Source organism: Saimiri boliviensis, chromosome 1, assembly GCF_048565385.1.
Source record: "Saimiri boliviensis isolate mSaiBol1 chromosome 1, mSaiBol1.pri, whole genome shotgun sequence".
In the NCBI taxonomy this organism is placed as follows: Eukaryota; Metazoa; Chordata; class Mammalia; order Primates; family Cebidae; genus Saimiri; species Saimiri boliviensis.
This window is the reverse complement of record NC_133449.1, coordinates 236,151,838-236,172,706: the sequence shown is the minus strand read 5'-3', so window position 1 is coordinate 236,172,706 and position 20,869 is coordinate 236,151,838. Positions and strand designations below refer to the sequence as shown.

General features: G+C 35.5%; 1 protein-coding gene across 2 annotated transcripts in view; it reads left to right on the top strand.

Annotated features, from left to right (window-relative positions):
• FCHO2 (FCH and mu domain containing endocytic adaptor 2) overlaps positions 1 to 20,869 on the top strand; it is a 125,278-nt gene that overhangs the window by 63,648 nt on the left and 40,761 nt on the right. For both annotated transcript variants that reach the window (XM_074384847.1, XM_074384852.1), the window contains exons 9-11: positions 5,616 to 5,660; positions 8,069 to 8,141; positions 12,230 to 12,254. In XM_074384847.1, coding sequence (XP_074240948.1) covers positions 5,616 to 5,660; positions 8,069 to 8,141; positions 12,230 to 12,254 — 143 coding nt within the window. The remainder of the gene's footprint in view (positions 1 to 5,615; positions 5,661 to 8,068; positions 8,142 to 12,229; positions 12,255 to 20,869) is intronic.

Here is a 20,869-nt window from a genome sequence, read left to right as displayed (position 1 = left end):
GATGTTACACGTGTCAAAATTTATTAAACTGTACAATTTAAATAGATATAGTTATCGTGTGTTAACTATACCTCAGCAAAACTGTTTAAAAAGGAGGTGGGAAGAATCATTTTAAGGGTTTTGGCATGAGTAATTGAAAGAATATAGTTGCCACTAACTGATATGGGAAAGGCTTACAGACATAAGTGCTATAATTAAAAGAAGCAAGGGTTTATCAGGATTGTAGAAGATGAAAACATGACTTTACCTTATGAGTGTGGGGACAGTGTCAAAATTTGGATGTAAGAGGAGATTATATTTCAGTACTAAGATTCTGTGTTTGGAGAACAAATAAAATTTTGGAATGTTTCACAGTAACTGAAATCTGTGGTTAAAAACCTGTTTCTTTGATTTAAGACTAGAGTTTCTAATTTTTTTTCATAGTTTTCAAGCCTTGGGTACTGTATTACTCCATTCTTGTGTCACTATAAAGAAATACCTGAGGCTAGGTCATTTATAAAGGAAAGATATTTAACTTGGTACATGGTTCTGTAGGCATTATAGGAAGCATGGTCCTGGCATCTGCTTCTGGTGAGACATCAGAAAACTTACAATCATAGTGGAAAGCAACAGAGAGCCAGCATGTCACATGGCAATAGTGGGAACATGAGAGAGATGAGGAGGTCCCAGACTCTTTTAAACAACCAGATTTTGTGTGAAATAACTGAGCGAAAACTCACTTATTACCAAGGGGATGATGCTAAGCCATTCATGAAAGATCCTCCCTCATGGTCCAGTCATCTCCCATTAGGCCCCACCTCCCTCATGGGAATCACATTTCCACATGCAATTTGGAGGGGACAGACATCCAAACCATATCAGGTACATATGAGAATTATATGAGAATTATTTTTGGAGTTTTTTTTTTCCTTTTATTTTTCTTTTAAAAAAAAAATACGCAGAAATTGATTTTTTTTTTTTTTTTTTTTTTTTTTTTTTTTTTTTTTTGTGACAGAGTCTTGCTCTGTCACCCAAGCTGGAGTGCAGTGGCATGTTCTTGGCTCACTGCAACCTCTGCCTCCTGGGTTTCAAGTGATTCTCCTGCCTCAGCCTCTTCAGTAGCTGGGTTTATAGGGGCCAACCACCACACCCAGCTAATTTTTGTGTTTTTGGTAGAGACAGGGTTTCACCATATTGGCCACAGTGGTGTTGCACTCCTGACTTCAGGTGATCAGCCTGCCTCAGCCTTTCACAGTGCTGGGATTACAGGTGTGAGCCACTGTGCCCAGCCAAGAAATTGACTTCATTGGTCCAGGGTGGGTGCCACTATGTTTTAAAACTCCTTGGCTGATTCTAACTTGCAGCCATTGTTGAGAACCTATAGCATCACACTACATGAATGCTTGTTATAAATGGAGAGTCTCAAACCCTATCTCAGCCCTACTGAATCAGAATCTGTATTTTAATAAGACCCCAAGATCCTTTGGGCTTTGTATGCACGGTATAATTGAAGAAGCACTGTCTAGACTAATTAAATATCTGGCAGTGGTCAGAGTCTACTAGGACTGTATTTCTCAAAATGGAATTACAGGACCAGCGGCATCACCTGGGAATTTGTTAAAAATGCAAATATTTGAGCTCCACCCTAGACCTCCTGAATAGAACACTCTGGGAGTGGGGTCCAGTAGTCAGTCTTCGGTTTAAGAAGTTCTCCAGGTGATTCTCATTCTTAATATAGTTTAGAAGCATTGCACCAGGAGTCTCTCATGAGGTTTGGACCCACTGAATTGAGGAAATTGATTCTGCAAGTCCTTTATTAAAACACATACTCCTGAAGTGAAGTGTCATTAATGTCTGCAACTTTCAAATGGTTTAGCAAAAGAAAAAAATTATATAAAGCTATGTGGAGAAAGAGAGAGAGAGAGCAAATGCTATATTTGTCAACCACCTTTTATAAATGATACAACCTAGGTTCAAAAACAGTATCTAATTCAGAAAGAGTATCAAAATTCGAATTTGAACTTCCATGCCTTTTGCATATCACCACAAGCTGGAGTGTGATTCTCTTTTTTGTGTTAACTTGCCTGGCCCATCATCCCAGGCATCTGGGATTGTGACTGTGTTGCATTCCACAGGCCCAGGAGCAAGCTTGAAAATGTAGTCATTGATTTCCATTGTTATGAGTCATACCTCTCTCGGTGCTTGCACATGCACAATCATCATTCCTTTTTTAAAACTTTTAGCATATGACTGAGAGTGTTTGTGTGTGTTTTGCTCTGATTAGAAGCAGAAATATGTTTGATTTGAATAGCCCAGACTTACTATTTGAATTTTGAGGGTAGTTTTTAACTAGATAAGATTACATACTTGTCCTGTTGATGGCCTGAGATTTAGGATTGATTCCAAAGCAACGGGGATTATTAATTAAACATTTTACATTTTTCATATTTTATACTCTTCCTCATTCCACAAAATGTTTATGGTGATCGAAGATTACTGTTTTAAGTAAGTTGCTTTTCCTCTTTAACATCTTTTCAAAGTTTTGATCCAGATTAGGTTTGAATGAATTCTTTAGGTTGATGGCTTTTTTAAAATAGCAGTTATTTATTCCTATCTGGTAATAAAGCATCATATTTAAGAATTGTTTTGCTTTCAATTATTGACCTCTTAGAGTTGTTCTTCTGTGAGTTTAATTGAACTCATAGTGGCGTTTTAAAGTAATGTGTAAAAGAGCATCAAGAGACAGAGCCAAAATGGTTTTATTTGCTTTTATACAAACTAAATTGCCCTTGTGACCCAACATAAAATCTAAGTGCTAAGAGCAGTTATTTATTTTGACAAAAGAATTAATTGAGTCTAAAACAGTTGAAATTCCAGTTGTAGCAAACTATTCATTAAGACTCTCACTCTGGCTTTAGTACTGTCAAAAAAATAACTTGTCTTATGATTAAATAGCAGAATGATGGGCAGTGGACTGCATTTGAAGGAGATGCTGAATAAACTTTCCACTTGTGAAACATTCAGAAGTGACATGCTACAAGGGGGGTCAGAATGTGCATTGATATCCAGCTGAGTTGTCAACTGGCACTGAGCCAGGCACGCAAAGTCTTGCCATGTGAAGCAGCATGTGGAGCATATGCCATTTGTAAAAGAAAATCTTTTCATGCATGATTTAATGTTTTTTTTTTAAAGAAAAGTTGTATTTAGTTTTTTTAATACCAGAAATCATTATTTCTATTTTTAATAGAAAGTTTATGTGGATGGTACTCAATTTAAAATTTTTAGTATATATTTTATAATTTGGAGTGATTTCGCATCTTGTATTTCAAAATGTTTTTTCTTTTGTTTTTTTTTTGGACATTTTTCTATTTCAAATGGATTTTTAGAGACTGTTTAGAAAAGATAAATCAAGATATGTTTACTATAGGAAAAGAGTTTTGTGAGAAAAAGATGAAGAATTTTGTTTAAAGGGATTGATTTTATAGTTAAGGGATTTGTTTACTAGTTTCACATGTATGAAATCATCCAAAAATTTTACAATTTTTTTCTGTGTGTACCGTATTTGCTAAGATGATGATGTAGAAGTCCTTCTAGATAATATATATTTGGTATTTGTAAACAAGGCAATTTGTTTGGCATTGATATTTTGTTTTTATTTTATTTACTTTTTTTCTCCTCTAGAGTAAGCCCATGGCCTGAGCATTAGAGATTCTGTAAATAGTTAATGGGTAGAAATTATGTGGATGTGTAGCTGTAGGAGAGTTTTTGAATAACCACATGCCTGGTTTTGGTGAACTCTTTCTCAGCTTTATTTGACAGATGATTATATTTTCTCAGGCTTTATTAATACTTGGAAAAGCCAAAAATATGTAATAAGCTGTTGGTAACATAGATGGAGATTTATTATTATTCATAATTTTTATAGTAAGTGAAAAGTTGTTAATTATGAGATGCACATCTTAATTTATTTACCCTTATTGATTTTTCAGTCTGCTCTCATCTCATTGTAAATTGTTATGATAGGCCTCTAAGGGAGTCTAAGAACAAGCTCAGTACCCTTTTATTAAATGATTTCTTAGCTTCTAGATTTGCAGGATGGGTTTGAATAAAGTCCTTAAATTTTTAATTGGGTCATTTTCTGACTAAAGACTTTTTTGGGTAGAAGTGAAAAACTTTTTTTTTTTTTTTTTTTTTTTTAGTCTTAGTCTATATTTAGAAGAATGTACTAGTAAGGAAGATACCAGTAATTGATTAGGACCTTGTTTATCAACTCACTTTTATGACTGTTTTATTCTGCTTATTACTAAATGTTTATTTCATTTGAATGGAAACTAGAATCAAACAAATAAATCTTAGATTGGCAGGGAGGGAGAGGGACATTAAGCCAATATTTTTAGATCCTGCTGCTTGTAGAGAAACCTTTCTTGTTAATCAGGGGTTTTCTTTTATAATGGAATGATCAATAATAATGCCGATCATGAATTCGTACATAGCTAAGCTTCACATCTCAGAAGAACCAGTAACAAAATCCTCTGTCATCTACTCTACTTCAAGCTCTATTTTAAAATTTCTTCATATAGCAAGTTACACTCATTACCATTAATAAATTAAAAATTATTTCACAAAAAATGCTAGACTTTCATGAATTTATTATAAAAAGGACTAAAATGATAGCTTAGTGGGAAATAATTTTTTTAGTCTCATATTTCACTTTTGGGATATTTCTGTAGGAGAGTAACTCATGTTTTGCTTCTTTCTCTACTGCCAAATAATTTGATATTTCACATATGTGAAGTGTACTATATTTTATAGCATTTAAGTCTAGTCTCAGCAGTCAGTCATTTCAGGACTATTTTAATTGTTTTCTAATGATTTCTACTTTATCATCCTCCTTTTCTACAATCTATCACTCATAGCAGTGCTAAATTAATTTTCCTTGAAGATCACTTTATGGGGTGGATGTATATGATCTTACATGAAAACTTTTCCTGTTTCTTGCAAGCTGTAGTTCACATTCCTTGACCTGCTATACAGTCAGAGAGATCTGGATTATAATCCCAAGCCTACCACTTGACTAGTCTGTAGTTTATTTATTCATTTAATAAATATTTACTTATTTACTCAACTTACTATTTACCTAGCATTTTTTGAGTTTTGAAGACACACAAGCGATGAACAGGACAGATGAGGTCCCAAGCTTACATTCTAGTAGTATTTACTATCTTGGTAGCCCTGTTCTTCCCATGAACACCACCAAGGATTCAGCGGTCACCTCTTACCACGCTTGTTTCCTCTCATCAGCAGTACTGCCAGCTACTTAAAAGCAGAAATTACATATTAGTTCTTGTGTCTCTAGTTCTGTGGCATCATATACCATGGGTTTTCAATAGCTACTGTGATCATAATGGGCTAGTCTCAGTTGTTTTTCACTGTTGGAATTATTTGATTTTTAAAATTTATTACTGATACTTGAATTAACTATTAGATAACAATTAGAACCATGTCAGAACAATTAAAAAGATATGTTGTCAATTAGAATAAAATATTTAAAGTGTAAAAAGAGTATTAAAATTTACCTGATAATTTTTTTCTAACTTTTTTTCTACTAGAAGTTTTTTCAATTTTTTTTTTTCTAGGCCTCATTGAATTTGAAGAATGTGACACTGCTAGTGCAATTGAAGGTAAGTTGATTAGTAATTGTATGTTAATGCACATGGCAACTAGCTAGTATCTTCATTTCATTGAACAAATAAGGAGGGACTGCTGTCCGTAGGTGTCAGCATACCTATGGAGTGACATAAAAATCTGAAATTAATTTGAAGGCCTGCAGATACTACTTGTTCCTTAATAAATAATAGATTTTCCCAAAAGAATATTAGTGTGTTAGATTATATATTTTTAAAGATTAAGAATAGCATGCATTTGTTTTTAAATATACATTGAAATAGTTTTCTTTATTGACATCCTTGTTTAAGCCTTTTAATGTCGTGACTATGAAACTCATCACTGTACATTAATGTGTAGTGCTAATTGTACAGTGGGTAACATTTCATTAATTAATGTTAATATTACGGTCATTTCGCTGGGCACAATGGCTCATGCTTCTAATCTCAGCACTTTGGGAGGCTGAGGCAGGAGCATTACTTGAGGCCAGGAGTTAGAGAACAGCCTGGGAAATATGCTGAGACCCCATCTCTACAAATAAAACTTTTAAAATTAGTGGGTGTGGTGGTGTACACCTGTAGTCCCAGCTATTTGGGAAGGCTGAGGTGAGAGGATTGCTGGAGCCTGGGAGGAGGAGCCTGTGGTGAGCCATGATCGTACTACTGCACTCCACCTTGGGCAACAGAGTAAGACCCTGTTACTACAACAACAATAACAAAATCCCTTCTTGAATTTACTCATCTGTAAGATGAGGGGCTATGTCTCTACTGCTCACTTCTTCTTCTTTTTTTTTTTTTGAGACAGCGTCTCACTTTGTCTTCCAGGATGGAGTGAAGTGGCATGATCTCTGTTCACTATAGCCTCGACCTCCCGTGTTCAAGTGATCTTCCTACCTCAGCCCCCCAATTAGCTTTGGCTACAGGTGTGTGCCGCCATGTCCAGCTAATTTTGTATTTTTTGTGGAGATGGGGTTTTGCCATGTTGGCTAGGCTGGTCTTGAACTCCTAAGCTCAAGCGATCCATCCACCTCAGCCACCAAAGTGCTGGGATTACAGGCGTAAGCCACCGCACCTGGCCTCTACTGCTCAATTCGCAAAGAGTAAACACCTAAGTTTTACATGCTGAATTCTTTTTTTTTTTTTTTTTTTTTTTGAGATGGAGTCTTGCTCTGTCACCCAGGCTGGAGTACAGTGGCACGATCTTGGCTCACTGCAGCCTTCGCCTTCTGGTTCAGATTATTCTCCTGCCTCAGCCTCCCAAGTAGCTGATTGCAGACGTGCACCACTACGCCTGGCTAATATTTTGCGTGTTTTTAATAGAGACAGGCTTTCACCATGTTGGCCAAGCTGGTTCCAAACTCCTGACCTCAGGTGATCTGCTCACCTGGGCCTCTCAAAGTGCTTAGGATTACAGGCATGAGCCACTGTGCCGGGCCTTAAGTGCTGAATTATGTCAACAGTTAATAGCATGACTGGCCTTTAAAAATAATTTATCATGAAAGAAGAGGATGAAGAATTGCCTTATTAGGAAAATGAAAGGTAATTTTTACTCCTCAGTTAAGGTAGAGTCCATTTATAGCATTGTTTGTATTAGGAATAACATATGGACACAAGAATGCCATATTGTAAACTTTTCATGTTATTTTGTTGGTTTTTTTTGGTTTCTGTTTTTTGTTTTGTTTTTTTAAATTTTTGACGTAGGGTCTCACTTTGTCACTCAGGGTGGAGTGCAGTGGCATGATCACAGCTCACTGCAGCCTCTACCTCCTGGACTCAAGCAGTCCTCCCACTCCAGCCTCCTGAGTAGCTAGGACCACAGGCATCACACCCATCTAATTTTTTGTATTTTTTTGTAGAGACAAGGTTTCACCATGTTACCTAGACTGGTTTTGAACTCTTGAGTTCAAGTGATCTGTTCACCTTGGCCTTCCAAAGTGCTGGGATTATAGGCATGTATCACTGGCCCCATATTATACTTCTGTTGGGTCTGCTGTGTCATCTTTTTTTATCTAAAACAATGCATTTCTTTTTGTGATCCTCTAGAAAGCAAACATGATTTGACTTTTATAACATGCTTTGACGTTTATAACAAAATTTGGTACAATGAATAATGTACTTTCTTGGAAGTTTTAAGGTATCTCCATATGCTTATTATATGTAATGTGACTTAGGGGAGACTTAGGAAAAGAAAAGATTTTATCTGTCAAGTAAATGTTACGATCTTTTGCTGAATAATAGGCTATGCTTTATTAATATGAGAAAAGTCTAACCAATAGGGTTGAGTGGTTGATCATTTTATTTGTCATCCATATTTAACATCAGCAGTTATGAACAAATTATGTGTGAAGATGCAAGATGTATTTATAAGTTTAATATATTTATCAGGAACAGTTATGTCTCTGTAACAGTATCTGTTTATTTTAAAGGTATAAAACCAAGGAAAAGAAAGACTTTTGCTTTGCCAGGAATCATTAAAAAGGAAAAAGATACAGAATCTGTGTAAGTATTTTAAATATTGTCAAAATCCTTTTTGTTTTAGTAAGTGATTAAGAATAAAATGGTTTTGAATTTGGAAAGAGAAAAGTAGGGAATAATTCAAAAGTATATGTGTAAGGTGTGAAAAACAAACCTTTCTAAATACTAATAAATATATTTGCTAATTCCTTTGGTTTTAAATCAGAGTATTAACTTAATTATTAAAATTTTTTTTGTTGTTTTTTTTTGTTTTTTTTTTTTTTTGAGACGGAGTTTCGCTCTTGTTACCCAGGCTGGAGTGCAATGGCGCGATCTCGGCTCACCGCAACCTCCGCCTCCTGGGTTCAGGCAATTCTCCTGCCTCAGCCTCCTGAGTAGCTGGGATTACAGGCACGTGCCACCATGCCCAGCTAATTTTTTGTATTTTTAGTAGAGACGGGGTTTCACCATGTTGACCAGGATGGTCTCGATCTCTCGACCTCGTGATCCACCCGCCTCGGCCTCCCAAAGTGCTGGGATTACAGGCTTGAGCCACCGCGCCCAGCCAATTATTTAAAATTTTTAAGACATTATAGACAAAAGCTTTAATGTCTAGAAATGGAAATTTTAAAAATATCCTTATTTTTATAAAATGATACATGTGTATTTAAAAAAATTAAAAGTACAGAGAAAACTAAAAATTTCATCAAAGTCTTAATGCCTAAAAGAAAATCTCTGGTCAGCTACTTGATGAAAATCCTTCTAGACAATTCTAAGTGTATAGGCACATAGTGGTATATATACATACATTGATAGAAAATGTTAAATAGAGGAGGGACATGCCCTAATGTTTTACCATTTGTACTAGGTCACCATTTTTAGATGGAATATTTGGTCCACTTATAAATCTGATTTACCTTCTCTTTTTTTTGAGATGGAGTTTTGCTCTTGTTGCCCAGGCTGGAGTGCAATGGCCTGATCTCGGCTTACTGCAACCTCCACCTCCGAGGTTCAAGCAATTCTCCTGCCTCAGCCTCCCAAGTAGCTGGGATTACAGGCGCACACCAACACGTCCAGCTAATTTTTTGTGTTTTTTAGTAGAGATGAGGTTTCACCATGTTAGTCAGGATGCTCTCTATCTCCTGATTTTGTAATTTGCCCACCTCCACATTCCAAAGTGCTGGGATTACAGGCGTGAGCCACCACACCCAGTTGCCCCTTTAATTCCTAATGTATACCTGGGGTTAAGAATAATTGAGCCATGATTATTTAGAGACAAACTAGAATTAAAGGAATCTGTCTTTCCATAATTACTCAGTCCATTTAGATTGAGGAGACACTGATCAAAGTCTTGAGTGATTTGTTGACCCACCAACATTGGCTGAACATTAGTTGAAAAGCCCCACTTCCCTAGTATAATTAGCAGAACTCTCATGAGCTTTAATATTTGATGGGCACTCATATTTTTAACATAAGAGAACAGTTTGTGCTTTGGGTATTCTTGCTTTCTTTTTGAGTTTCTTAGAATTTCTCTCATTTTAAATGACTGTCTCTTCCCTTCTCCCAAGTAGTATTTGGCTAACAAATCAAGACCAACCGCAAAGTGATTTATATCTATAGTTATCATCTCTTTTGCAAATGTCTTTCTTGAGCGTTTATGAAGGGGATATTTTGTTAAGGAGGTGAAACCTAATCTATTTTTCTAATGTTAGCTATACATATTGAAATCTGATCAATTGATTAGTAAGTAAACATTTAAAATATATCTAGTTCATCTGTTAGTGGCTACATGATAAAGAATCATGTCCTTAAAATACTTTGATAATGTATGGGTTTCAGTACTGTTCATGTAGGGAGATTATAGTATTTTTTAACCAGGTTTTTAAAACAGTTTTCCTTATCAGTAATTTCCCAATATGATACTAAGCCACTTAGGGTGGTTTTGGTTTTTGTTTTTTAACCAATGGCACCACTAGAGCAGAAAGCCAACACTTATACCACTGTACCATCATCACCTTCTTTCAAACTTCTTGGCAGGAAAAATATTAGCATTCACTTTGCCTGAAATGCCAGAGGCTCTTGGTATGCCTCTTCATAGCCTGAAGGCTTTTGAGATGCTAGTAATTGTGAGAGACTGGCCTTTTTCAGAGCTTCCTCTTGGCTGGAGCTTCATCTGCAGGTCTCATACAGCCCACTGTGAAGGCAAACAGCTAAGTGCTTTACTCCAGTGACTGGAGTGTTTTGGCTTAAAGCCAGAGAATAAACTCTTTGGAACTTTAACACTTTCCTTTATGTTCAAACAGCATCTTTAAAAAAAAAAAAAAAAAAAAGTAGAACTATTTTAACATCTTGATTAACTCGATTCTCTAGAAGGATTGAGTTATTATTATGCCTTTTCTGGAACATTTCTTGAGAGTATGCATAAGTTTTAAAACTATAATGTTTCTCATCTACCAGTAAGGAAGCTGTATTTCAAAATGTGCAATTTTAAGTGACTTTTAAGTGGATAGAAAGCCACCTGGGGGCTGGGCGTGGTGGCTCACACCTGTAATCCCAGCATTTTGGGAGGCCGAGGAAGGCAGATTACTTGAGATCAGGAGTTCAAGACCAGCCTGGGCAACATGGGGAAACCCCGTGTCTAATAAAAATACAAAAATTAGCTAGATGTGGTGGTACACACCTATAATCCCAGCTACTCAGGAGGCCGAGGCTGGAAAATTGCTTAAACTTGGGAGGCAGAGGTTGCAGTGAGCCGAGATCACACCACTGCACTCCAGCCTGGGCGACAGAATGAGACTTTGTGTCAGAAAAAGAAAGAAAGAAAGAAAGAAAGTCACCTGGGGTTTGCATTTACCCTGTCTCTTTGGTACTTCACTTTGGATTAAGAGCAATGTAGTCATTTTCCCCCTTTTAAATTTTTTCAGTCTGCTTTATCCTATTTTCCTTTAAGAAAATTCTTCAGTTTTGTAGATTCCTCTGTGTTTGCTTAGTCTTTGGATAAATAGCGTTTATCTGTTTGTTTAAGGTTTTGACTCCACACATTGCATATCTTTTGAAATGCTTGAGACCGGAAGTGTTTTGGATTTCAGATGTTTTCGGATTTTGAAATATTTGCAGAACACACCCAGTTGAGCATTCCTAAACCAAAAATCTGAAAGCCAGCATGTTCCAATGAATACTTCGTTTGGGCATCCTGTTAGTGCTCAAAATGTCTCAGTTAGGGAGAACTTTGGATTTCAGATTATTGGATTAGGGATGCTCAACCTGCATTGTGTTCATTAACTGTCACAGTCAAAGGTCCAAAAGCCTTTTAAATCTGCACTGTTAATTTTTGTTTGTGAATTTATTTTAGAGTACATACATAGAAATTCTTCTGATCTCATTTTTTATGACCTCACTGTCCTTCCTTAGTTGTACATATTTAGATATTCTGTATGTTTTAGTTTTACATTTTAAATAAGTTTTCACTAGCTTATATGCAAATTCAATACTTGTTTGATAGAATTTCAGTTCTTAACTACATATTACCTAAGAAAGTTATCCAACTGGAAGTCTATTCCTGTAGCATATTTGGAAAAAACTGGTTTTGACTTTTGTGTATACTAAGTTATGGAAAGTACTTCAAATGAAACTGAAGTGTTTAAAAATTGTATTTATTCCAGTAGATTTAGCTTTCCAGACCACCTGCCACTTAATACTGACTTTTGTTTTTTAAGTCAAGCTTTCTTTAAGGAAATTTTTTTAACTTGCTTTACTTGAATGAAAGCTATTAGAAAGTCTTATAGGACTGACAGCTTTCTTAATGTGTGAGTATATTCATGGAAAAGAATTACTTTTGAAAATAGGTTTTAGAATACTTATAAGCTCTCAAAGCATAATGTAAGCTGATAGAAAAAAAGAATACTTGTAGGGTGTTTGTTTTTTATTTTGTCGGGTAGTATGGGAATAAGAATGCCTTTTTTTGAATTTAAAAATAATTTAGTGTGTTTTAATCTTCATGATTTGATTCATCTAAATATTTTATAGAGTTTAAATAAAAGCTATGTTTAAGTACCAAAGTAAAGACTTTATAAACAAGTACAATTAGCAGACAATTCTAATTATTGAATATTTCTGATATTTTGCTTTAATAGGGAATGCCCTGATGCAGATTCACTGGTAAGTAGATTTAATTTGATATAAACAATTTAAATTAGCTATTTTCATTAGGACAAACCTAACATTTGAGTTGAGTTGTTACCAGTCTTTCAAAGAAAAATTCCATCATATTGTAAATTCAGTATTAAAATTATTTTACAAGTGCATTTTTGGATTTACATTTCCAAATGCTTTCCTAATAAATAGTATTTCTAACCACCTTTGAAAAGTGGACATTTTACTTTTAAAATTGGAGTGGTGCCTTATCATACTGCTTTTTCTTGGGAAATCAAATCTGTATACTTTATTATAAAATATAGTGTTCTTACTAATTTATTCTTAGTTCTATTAAAATAAAACATTATCTGCATGCATTTGAGTTTCGTTTAAGAGATTGTCATTTTAGAAATAACATCAACAACCATGGTCAGTACTCTTCTGTGCTTTTTATTTTAAAGAAGCATTGCTTATATTTCTCGATTAAATGTATTACTTTATATGTAATTAAAGAAGACATCAAATGGAGCTCCCTGTGGTTACAGTGAGAGAATAGATTTACTAAATGCTGTTAAGTAATGTGTAGACGAACATAGTTTTCAAACTATTCATTAGATACCATTCATGGTGGTAAGTATAGGAGTTTCAAACAATCCCTCTCCTTTGCTTATTCTTGCTTACATAACTATTGTTTCCTTTGATCCAAAAACATTTTGGTCTTTTATAGCATCATAGTTTACCAAAATAAAAAACTAAAAATACTTTGTGAAACACTGTGGTTTATGTTATTTACCTAAAATAAAATTAGTATTTTGTTTTATATTTTGGCTTTAAAATACAATTATGATTTGTTAACAAATTTATATGAAAAATAAGAAATAGGCTTATAATGAGTTATGGGGTTAAAATCATCAGTGTGTTTTTGGAGTTTTTTTTTTTTTTTTTTTTTTTGAGACGGAGTTTCGCTCTCGTTGCTCAGGCTGGAGTGCAATGGCGCGATCTCGGCTCACCTCAACCTCCGCCTCCTGGGTTCAGGCAATTCTCCTGCCTCAGCCCTCAGCCTCCTGAGTAGCTGGGATTACAGGCACATGCCACCATGCCCAGCTAATTTTTGTATTTTTAGTAGAGACGGGGTTTCACCATGTTGACCAGGATGGTCTCGATCTCTTGACCTCGTGATCCACCCGCCTCGGCCTCCCAAAGTGCTGGGATTACAGGCTTGAGCCACCGCGCCCGGCTGTTTTTGGAGTTTTAATGTTTACCACTTAGTTACTGTATTTGATACCCTTGGGTAACTAATTAACGCATAGCAGCAGATGTGTTTGGGATTTACTTTAGTACTCATTTTATTTCTGAATTAATTATTTTTATGCCTTTTATTTCTGAATTATTTGTAGCATTAAATTGATGATTGTAACATTAAATACAACTTTAATACTTAGTTTATATATATTCCCTTTAAATATAACATCTTATTTCAGCAACTAATTGATAATATTCTATAATGATCAGTGTTACCCAATTTTAAACTTTAGTTAGTACTTATCCAGAATACAAAAGAGAATACCAAATTCTAATGGTGCATAAGAAGTGACTGGTAAGTTTGACTGTGTAGAAATGAAACATTTATGAAACTAGAAAAATATATTATAAAAGGATTTGAATCATGAAAGACAAACTGGCAGAGCATCTTTGCAAGACATATGACGGGGCTAATTGCGTTCATTTATAAAGTTTATATGCAAATCAATACAAAAAGTAAGTGGGTGCCCAGTAGGAAAAGGGCATAGGATAAAAATGGTAAATTTTCATAAAAAGAAATAAAAGTAGTGATAACCATAATAAAATTACTCAAAATAGTGGTCTTATTCTGGTACAAATTAAAATGAAATTACTATAGTGTCTAATCATATTAGCAAATTTCTTTTTAATTTTATTTTTTTAAATTTAGAAACAAGGTCTCGCTCTGTTGCTCAGGCTTGAGTGCAGATGTGTGATCATTGCTCACTGTAACCTTGAACAACTGGGCTTAAGCGATCTTGTCCCAGCCTTCCATGTAGCTGAGACTCCAGGGACATTTTACCATGTCCAGCTAATCTTTAAAACATTTTTTTGGTAGAGTTGGGTTCTCACTGTGTTGCCCAGGCTGGTCTTGAACTCCTGGCTTCAAGCAATTTTCCTGCCTCAGTCTCCCAACATGCTGGGATTACAGGCATGAACCACTGTTGCTGGTCAGCAAAGGTTTTGATACACTCATACTGTTTTTAGGAATATAAATTGATACTATCTGTCTTGTGGATAGTTTAGCAGTATTTCTCTCAAAAAGAAATGTGAGTTCATTTTTGACCATGCCATCTCCCTGCTAGGAATTTGCTGTTATAGTTATAGTAACAAAACTTTATATACACACACACACACACACACACACACATGCACACACACATGCACATATATTTACATACACACATATACAAAGTATATATGTATATACGCACACTGACACACACTTGATCATGATTCATGCATATATAGAAAGTGAAGGAAAGATACATAGTTATTTCAACATTGTTTATATCAGCAAAAAACTGGAAACACCAATGCATCCATCAAAATGGGAACTGGTTAAACAAATTGGTGGAGTAATAAATATAAGAAATTAAGTCGATCTGTGTCTGCTGATACGGAAAAAAATAAAAGCAAGTGTGATCTTTTAAGTGATTGCTATTTTAAAAATAATATATAAATATGTGGATATATATGTTATCTTTATTTTAGAAGAAGGAGTTACTAGACACTTAAACTGTGGTTACCTTTGGGGGCCAAGAATTACAGTAGAGAAAGGAGACTCTTTTTACTTATTTTATTTTGAGATAGAGTCTTGCTCTGTGGTTGATGTGATTTGGATTTGTGTCAAGCCCAAATCTGTTGTCAAGTTGTAATCCCCAGTGTTGGAAGAGAGGAGCTTGGTGGCAGGTAATTGGATCATGGGGGTGGATTTCCCCCTTGCTGTTCTCATGAGTGACAGTAAGTGAGTTCTCACAAGATCTGGTTGTTTGAAAGTGTGTAGCACCTCTCTCTTCACTCTCTTCCTTTTACTCTGGCCATGTAAGACATGCCTCCTTCCTCTTTGCCTTCCACCATGATTGTAAGTTTCCTGAGGCTTCCCCAGCCATGCTTCCTTTACAGCCGGTGGAACTGTGAGCTGATTAAACCTCTTTTCTTTATAAATTATCCAGTTTTAGATAGTTCTTGATAGCAGTGTGAGAACAGATAAATACAATGATCCAGGCTGGAATGCAGTGGCATGATCATCGCTCACTGCAGCCTTGACCTCCCAGGCTCAAGCAGTCCTCCCACCCCAGCCTCCTGAGTAGCTGGGAACACAGGCACATGCCACCATGCCTGGCTATGTTTTTTCATTTTCAGTAGAGACAGTGTCTCACTATGTTGTCCAGGGTTGTTATTTTTCTTTTATTTGTAGCCTGTAAATAATAACTTACGGCCTATTCATGGCTTCCTCTTACTATTTTTAAAACCATCAATAGGCTATCTTGATAGGGAAATTATTGTTCATTTCTTATTCCTTTCTTTAAAGGTCTGTGTAATTTGCAACTACGTCCTTTGAAAATTGGCCAAGGAAGTGCAATTGCTCTTGTTTTTTTGTTTTGTTTTATTTTATGTTTTGGCCTATGTCTCCTTTCCAAACAGAAATTAAGAAACATTTCATTGACTCTTGAGCTCCATTCTGGTATATATTTTTTAAATTGCCACTACCACTTTAACCAGAGTAAACAATTGTCTTTAGATTGATGGGTGAAGTTGCCTGTTCTATTCTTGTTCATACTGCTTTTGACCTAAGACTTCACTCCAGCTGTATGGGCCCTAATATAGAAATGATGGATTGAATGGGTAAAGATGAACCCAGGTAATGTGTAAGTTTTTATTAGTGTCAAGTTTCTATGTATAGTTCTAGCAGTGGAAAGCCTAGTACACTCAAAATCACTGCTTTCAAGAAAAACTTTTTATTTTGAAATAAAGATACATAAAAGGTTGCAAAGATGGTGTACATAACAGTACTGTGTACTTGTTACCCCTTTCTCCTGACACTAACATTTTGCAAAACTGTCATGTAGTGTCACAACTGGAATATTAACACTAATTCAGTCAAAAGACATTTTCATTACCACAAGAATTGCTCATGTTGATTGCCCTTTTACAGCCACTTCTTTTCCTTACCCCTTCCATAACCTCTGGCAACCACTAATCTCTTCATTCCTGTAATTTTGTCAATTCAAGATTCTTGTATAAGTGAAATCATACAATATGTACCCTTTTGAGATTGGCTTTTTTTTTTTCCACTTAGCACAATTATTTGGAGATTTATCCAGATTGGTACATATGAACAGTTTATTTATTTTATTTTTTTTTAATGGAATCTCACTCTGTAGCCCAGGCTGGAGTATGATGGTGCAATCTCGGCTCACTGCAACTTCCACCTCCTGGGTCCCAGTTCAAGCAATTCTCCTACCTCAGCCTCCCAGGTAGCTGGGATTACAGGCACGAGCCACCATGCCCAGCTAATTTTTGTATTTTTTAGTAAAGATGGGGTTTCACCATGTTGACCAGTATGGTCTTGAACTCCTAACTTCATGATCTGCCTGCCTCAGCCTACCAAAGTGCTGGGATTACAGGCATGAGCTACCATACTGGCCTGAACAGTTTATTTTTTATTGCCAAATAGTATTCCCTGTTTTGGATGTACTAAAGTTTAATCGTTCACCCATTGTAGGACATTGTAGTTGTTTTTCAGTTTTTGGCTATTAGAAATAAAGTTACTATGAACAATTGTGTACAGATTTTTGTGTGGACATAATTTGAAGTGAGTTTCTTGTAGACACCAGATAGTTGGATTGTGTTTTTAAAAGTCCATTCTGCGAATCTCTGCCTTTTAATGGATATATTTGGACCATTTATATGTAATGATAGATTTTAAGATTGCCATTTTATTTTTGTTTTCTGTTTGTTCCTCTGTTTTTTGTTTCATTTTTTTCTTGCCTTTCTGTAGGTTTCCTTTTTTAGAATGACATTTTGACCTATTGATAGATTATTTTCAGTGAATCACTTTGTAGAGCTATTTTAGTGGGTACTCTAGGTCATTCTCCATTACCCTCAGATAGTTGTTTATGGTGTTTTTTGTTTAGTTTACTTTTGTTTTGTTTTTAATCGAGCTGGGTTCTTGATCTTTGGCCCAGGCTGGAGTACGGTAGTACAATCCTAGCTTACCACAGCCTCAAACTCCTTGTCTCAAGACATCTTTCCTGCCTCAGCCTTCCAAGTAGCTAGGACTATAGGCATGTGCCACCACACCTAGCTAATTTTTTTGTTTTTGGGTAGAGACAGGGTCTTGCTATACTGAGACTGTTCTTGAACTCTTGGCCTCAAGTGATCCTCCTGTTTTGGCTCCCCAAAATGCTAGGATTCTAGGCCTGAGCCACCATGCCTGGCCTGTTGATGTGTTTCGATCACAGTTTATAGATGTAATCTGCAGGAGTTTGGTCCAAAAGCTGCTTATTCAGCCATATAGAAAACAACGTGCTATTATTTTTAAATTATTACATTATGCTATATAGTGTATTCTAAACAAATTCAAAGTAGTCCATTGTTAAATTTGAGACAACCTCCTGGAGACCAAATACCTGGTATGTTTCTAGGGTACTTGAAATGGGGATAAAGTATTTTGAAGAAACCTTTCATTCTGATTTCTAAAAGATTCACATTTGGCAGCCTCTTTATTTTTAAAGAATTTTAAAGTGATACTTGCATGGTAGCAAGCAGTAGAAAGAGAAAGTGCTCTACCTTTAGTCTTATAAATATGGCCTTTGTCATCTTTTTATCCATGGAATCTGCTGTTTACCCTACATTAGATTTTTTATTTCTAGTTTTTAATTCCATCTGTTAACTCAGTCCTGGCTACATTAGACTAGTTGGTCTGGAAGAGATAGTCACATAAATGCTGCCCTCAGTTCTCCCTGACCTTGTGTTGTGCCTACCTGCACAGTTCTTCATATCTTTCTTGCTGACCTTTAGAAAATGATTAGAAGAACAGCATACCTTACCAGTAAAAGGATTTTTGCTGTAATTCCTTGGCAGCCTTTTTTTCCATTAATATTTTTTTAAAATTTGGAAATCATTTCTAACTTAAAAAATTGCAAGAATGAAGTAATACGAAGAACACTTGTCTGCCCTTTATTTTTGTCACATGTGCTTTAACATTTGCATTCTCTCTGTATTTGTGCATGTGTTTATATATGTGTATAATATTTTTTCTGATCCATTTGAACACAAATTAAATGTATTCTGGCCCTTTGTCTCTAAATACTTAAGTGTATATTGCCCCAAAATATCAAATATTTTCTTATCTAACCACAAAACCATAATCAGAAAAGTGTTCCTCCTTCCTGTATCCCTTCTATCCCATTGCCCTTCCTTATAGGTAACCAACTTTATTGTGTTCTAATTATCCTTTCTGTGTTTTTTTTTAATAAAGATAAGTAGATGGAGTATATTTATGTTTTTATTTGCCCTTCTTAAAAGTTATAATACTATATGTTGTTTACTACTTTGCTTTTTAAAAATTAGCAGTATTTCCTGGCAGTCACTCCATATTAGTTCATACAAATCTTTCTCATTCTCTTTTCTCTTTTAACAGCTGCATAGTATAGTCGTTCCTCAGTTTCTCGCAGGATTGGTTCTAGAACCCCCTGAGGATACCAGAATTACTGGATGCTCAAGTCCCTTATAAACTGTCATAGTATTTGTATATAACCTACACACATCCTTTGTCATACTTTCAGTCATCTCTAGATTACTTACAATACCTAATACAATGTAAATGGGTATTATAAATAGTTGTTTATTGTATTTTTAAAAGATTTATGTTTTGTGTATTTAATTATTTATTTAGAGACAGAGTTTTGCTCTGTTGCCTAGGCTGAAATGCAGTGGCACCATGTGGGCTCACTGCAACCTCTAACTCCCAGACTTAAGCAATCCTTCCGCCTCAGCTCCCTAGTATGCTACAGATGCATGTCTCTATACTCAGCTGATGTTTTAATTTTTTGTAGAGATGAGGTCTCACTATATTGCCCATATTGCTGGTCTCAAGCAATTCTCCTGCTTCAGCCTCCTGAAGTACTCGGGTTAGGCATGAACTACTGCACTCAGCTTATTTTTTATTTTTTAAAAATATTTTTGCTGGGCACAGTGGCTCATGCCTGTAATCCCAACACTTTGGGTGGGTGGATCACCTGAGGCTAGGAGTTTGAGATCAGCCTGGCTAACATGGTGACACCCCTTGTCTACTAAAAATATAAAAATTATCTGGGTGTGGTGGTGCATGCCTGTAATCTCAGCTATTAGGGAGGCTGAGGCAGGAGAATCACTTGAACCTGGGAGGTGGAGGTTGCAGGGAGTTGAGATTGGGCCACTGCACTTCAGCCTGGGCGACAAAGCAAGACTCTGTCTGAAAAAACTAACTAACTAAATAAAATAAAAATATTTTCAATCTGTGATTTGTTGAATCCATGCAAATACTGAAACCAAACCTGCAGATACGGAGGGATGGCTCTACGTCATTTTGTGTATGTACCATATATTCAGCTGTGTTTGGACATTTAGGTAATTTCTAATAATTACAGGTTACAAATAATCTTCAATGAATAACCTTGTGCATATGTATTTTTAAATAGTTGGAGCTGTGTCTTGAGGGTGAATTTCTAGAAATGGGATTCCTGTGTTAAAGAGTGAATATTTACGTAGTTTTGTTACACATTGCCAAATTTTTCTCTCTAGGGGTTGTGCCAATTTTTTTTAATACTCACAAAGTATGAATGTGCATTTCCCCCACAGCTTCACCAACAAAGTATATTTTCAAGCTATTGAATTAAAAATGTAGTTTTAATTTTCTTGGTATTCTTTTATTTCTTGTTTTGTTTGTTTTTTGCTTATGGTTTGTATTTCCATTCATTTACATTCTCAGTCCTTTCACTTTACCACACCACACCCAATGATACACATAGTCTTAACCTTTTATTTTTTACTTTGAGGATTTGAGTGAAAAATTGATTATCCACAAAGTTGCTGCCATTCCTATCCAAATAACCTGTTCTCTTCTTTTTATCTTCTCCTAGTCCTTTAGGTACAGGTGTCTCTTTGTCTTATCCTGTTTTTTTCTTGACTCTTAGAGTACCTTGTTCTCATTTTATTTTTCATATCTGTGATATCTGTAGTGTTTATTGGCTCCTCTTCTGCTTTCAGGCATGCCTAGTTCCTTTTAACTTGAAAAAAATCTTTTTCTGAACACCTGAACTGAACGTTTGTTTATCTTTCCGTGTCTTTGTGTATGTTATTTGTCCTTGTTTGCAGTGTTCTTTCAATCTATGGGAATTTTATGTGACCACAAAACTCCTTCTTGAAGCTGTTAAAATGCATTAAAACTAATTTCTGAGTCATAATAGTTAGGCAACTTCTGGTTTTTTAAATACGCCCAGCTAGATTATTTTTATCTTTTTTTTTTTGAGACGGAGTTTCACTCTTGTTACCCAGGCTGGAGTGCAATGGCACGATCTCGGCTCACCGCA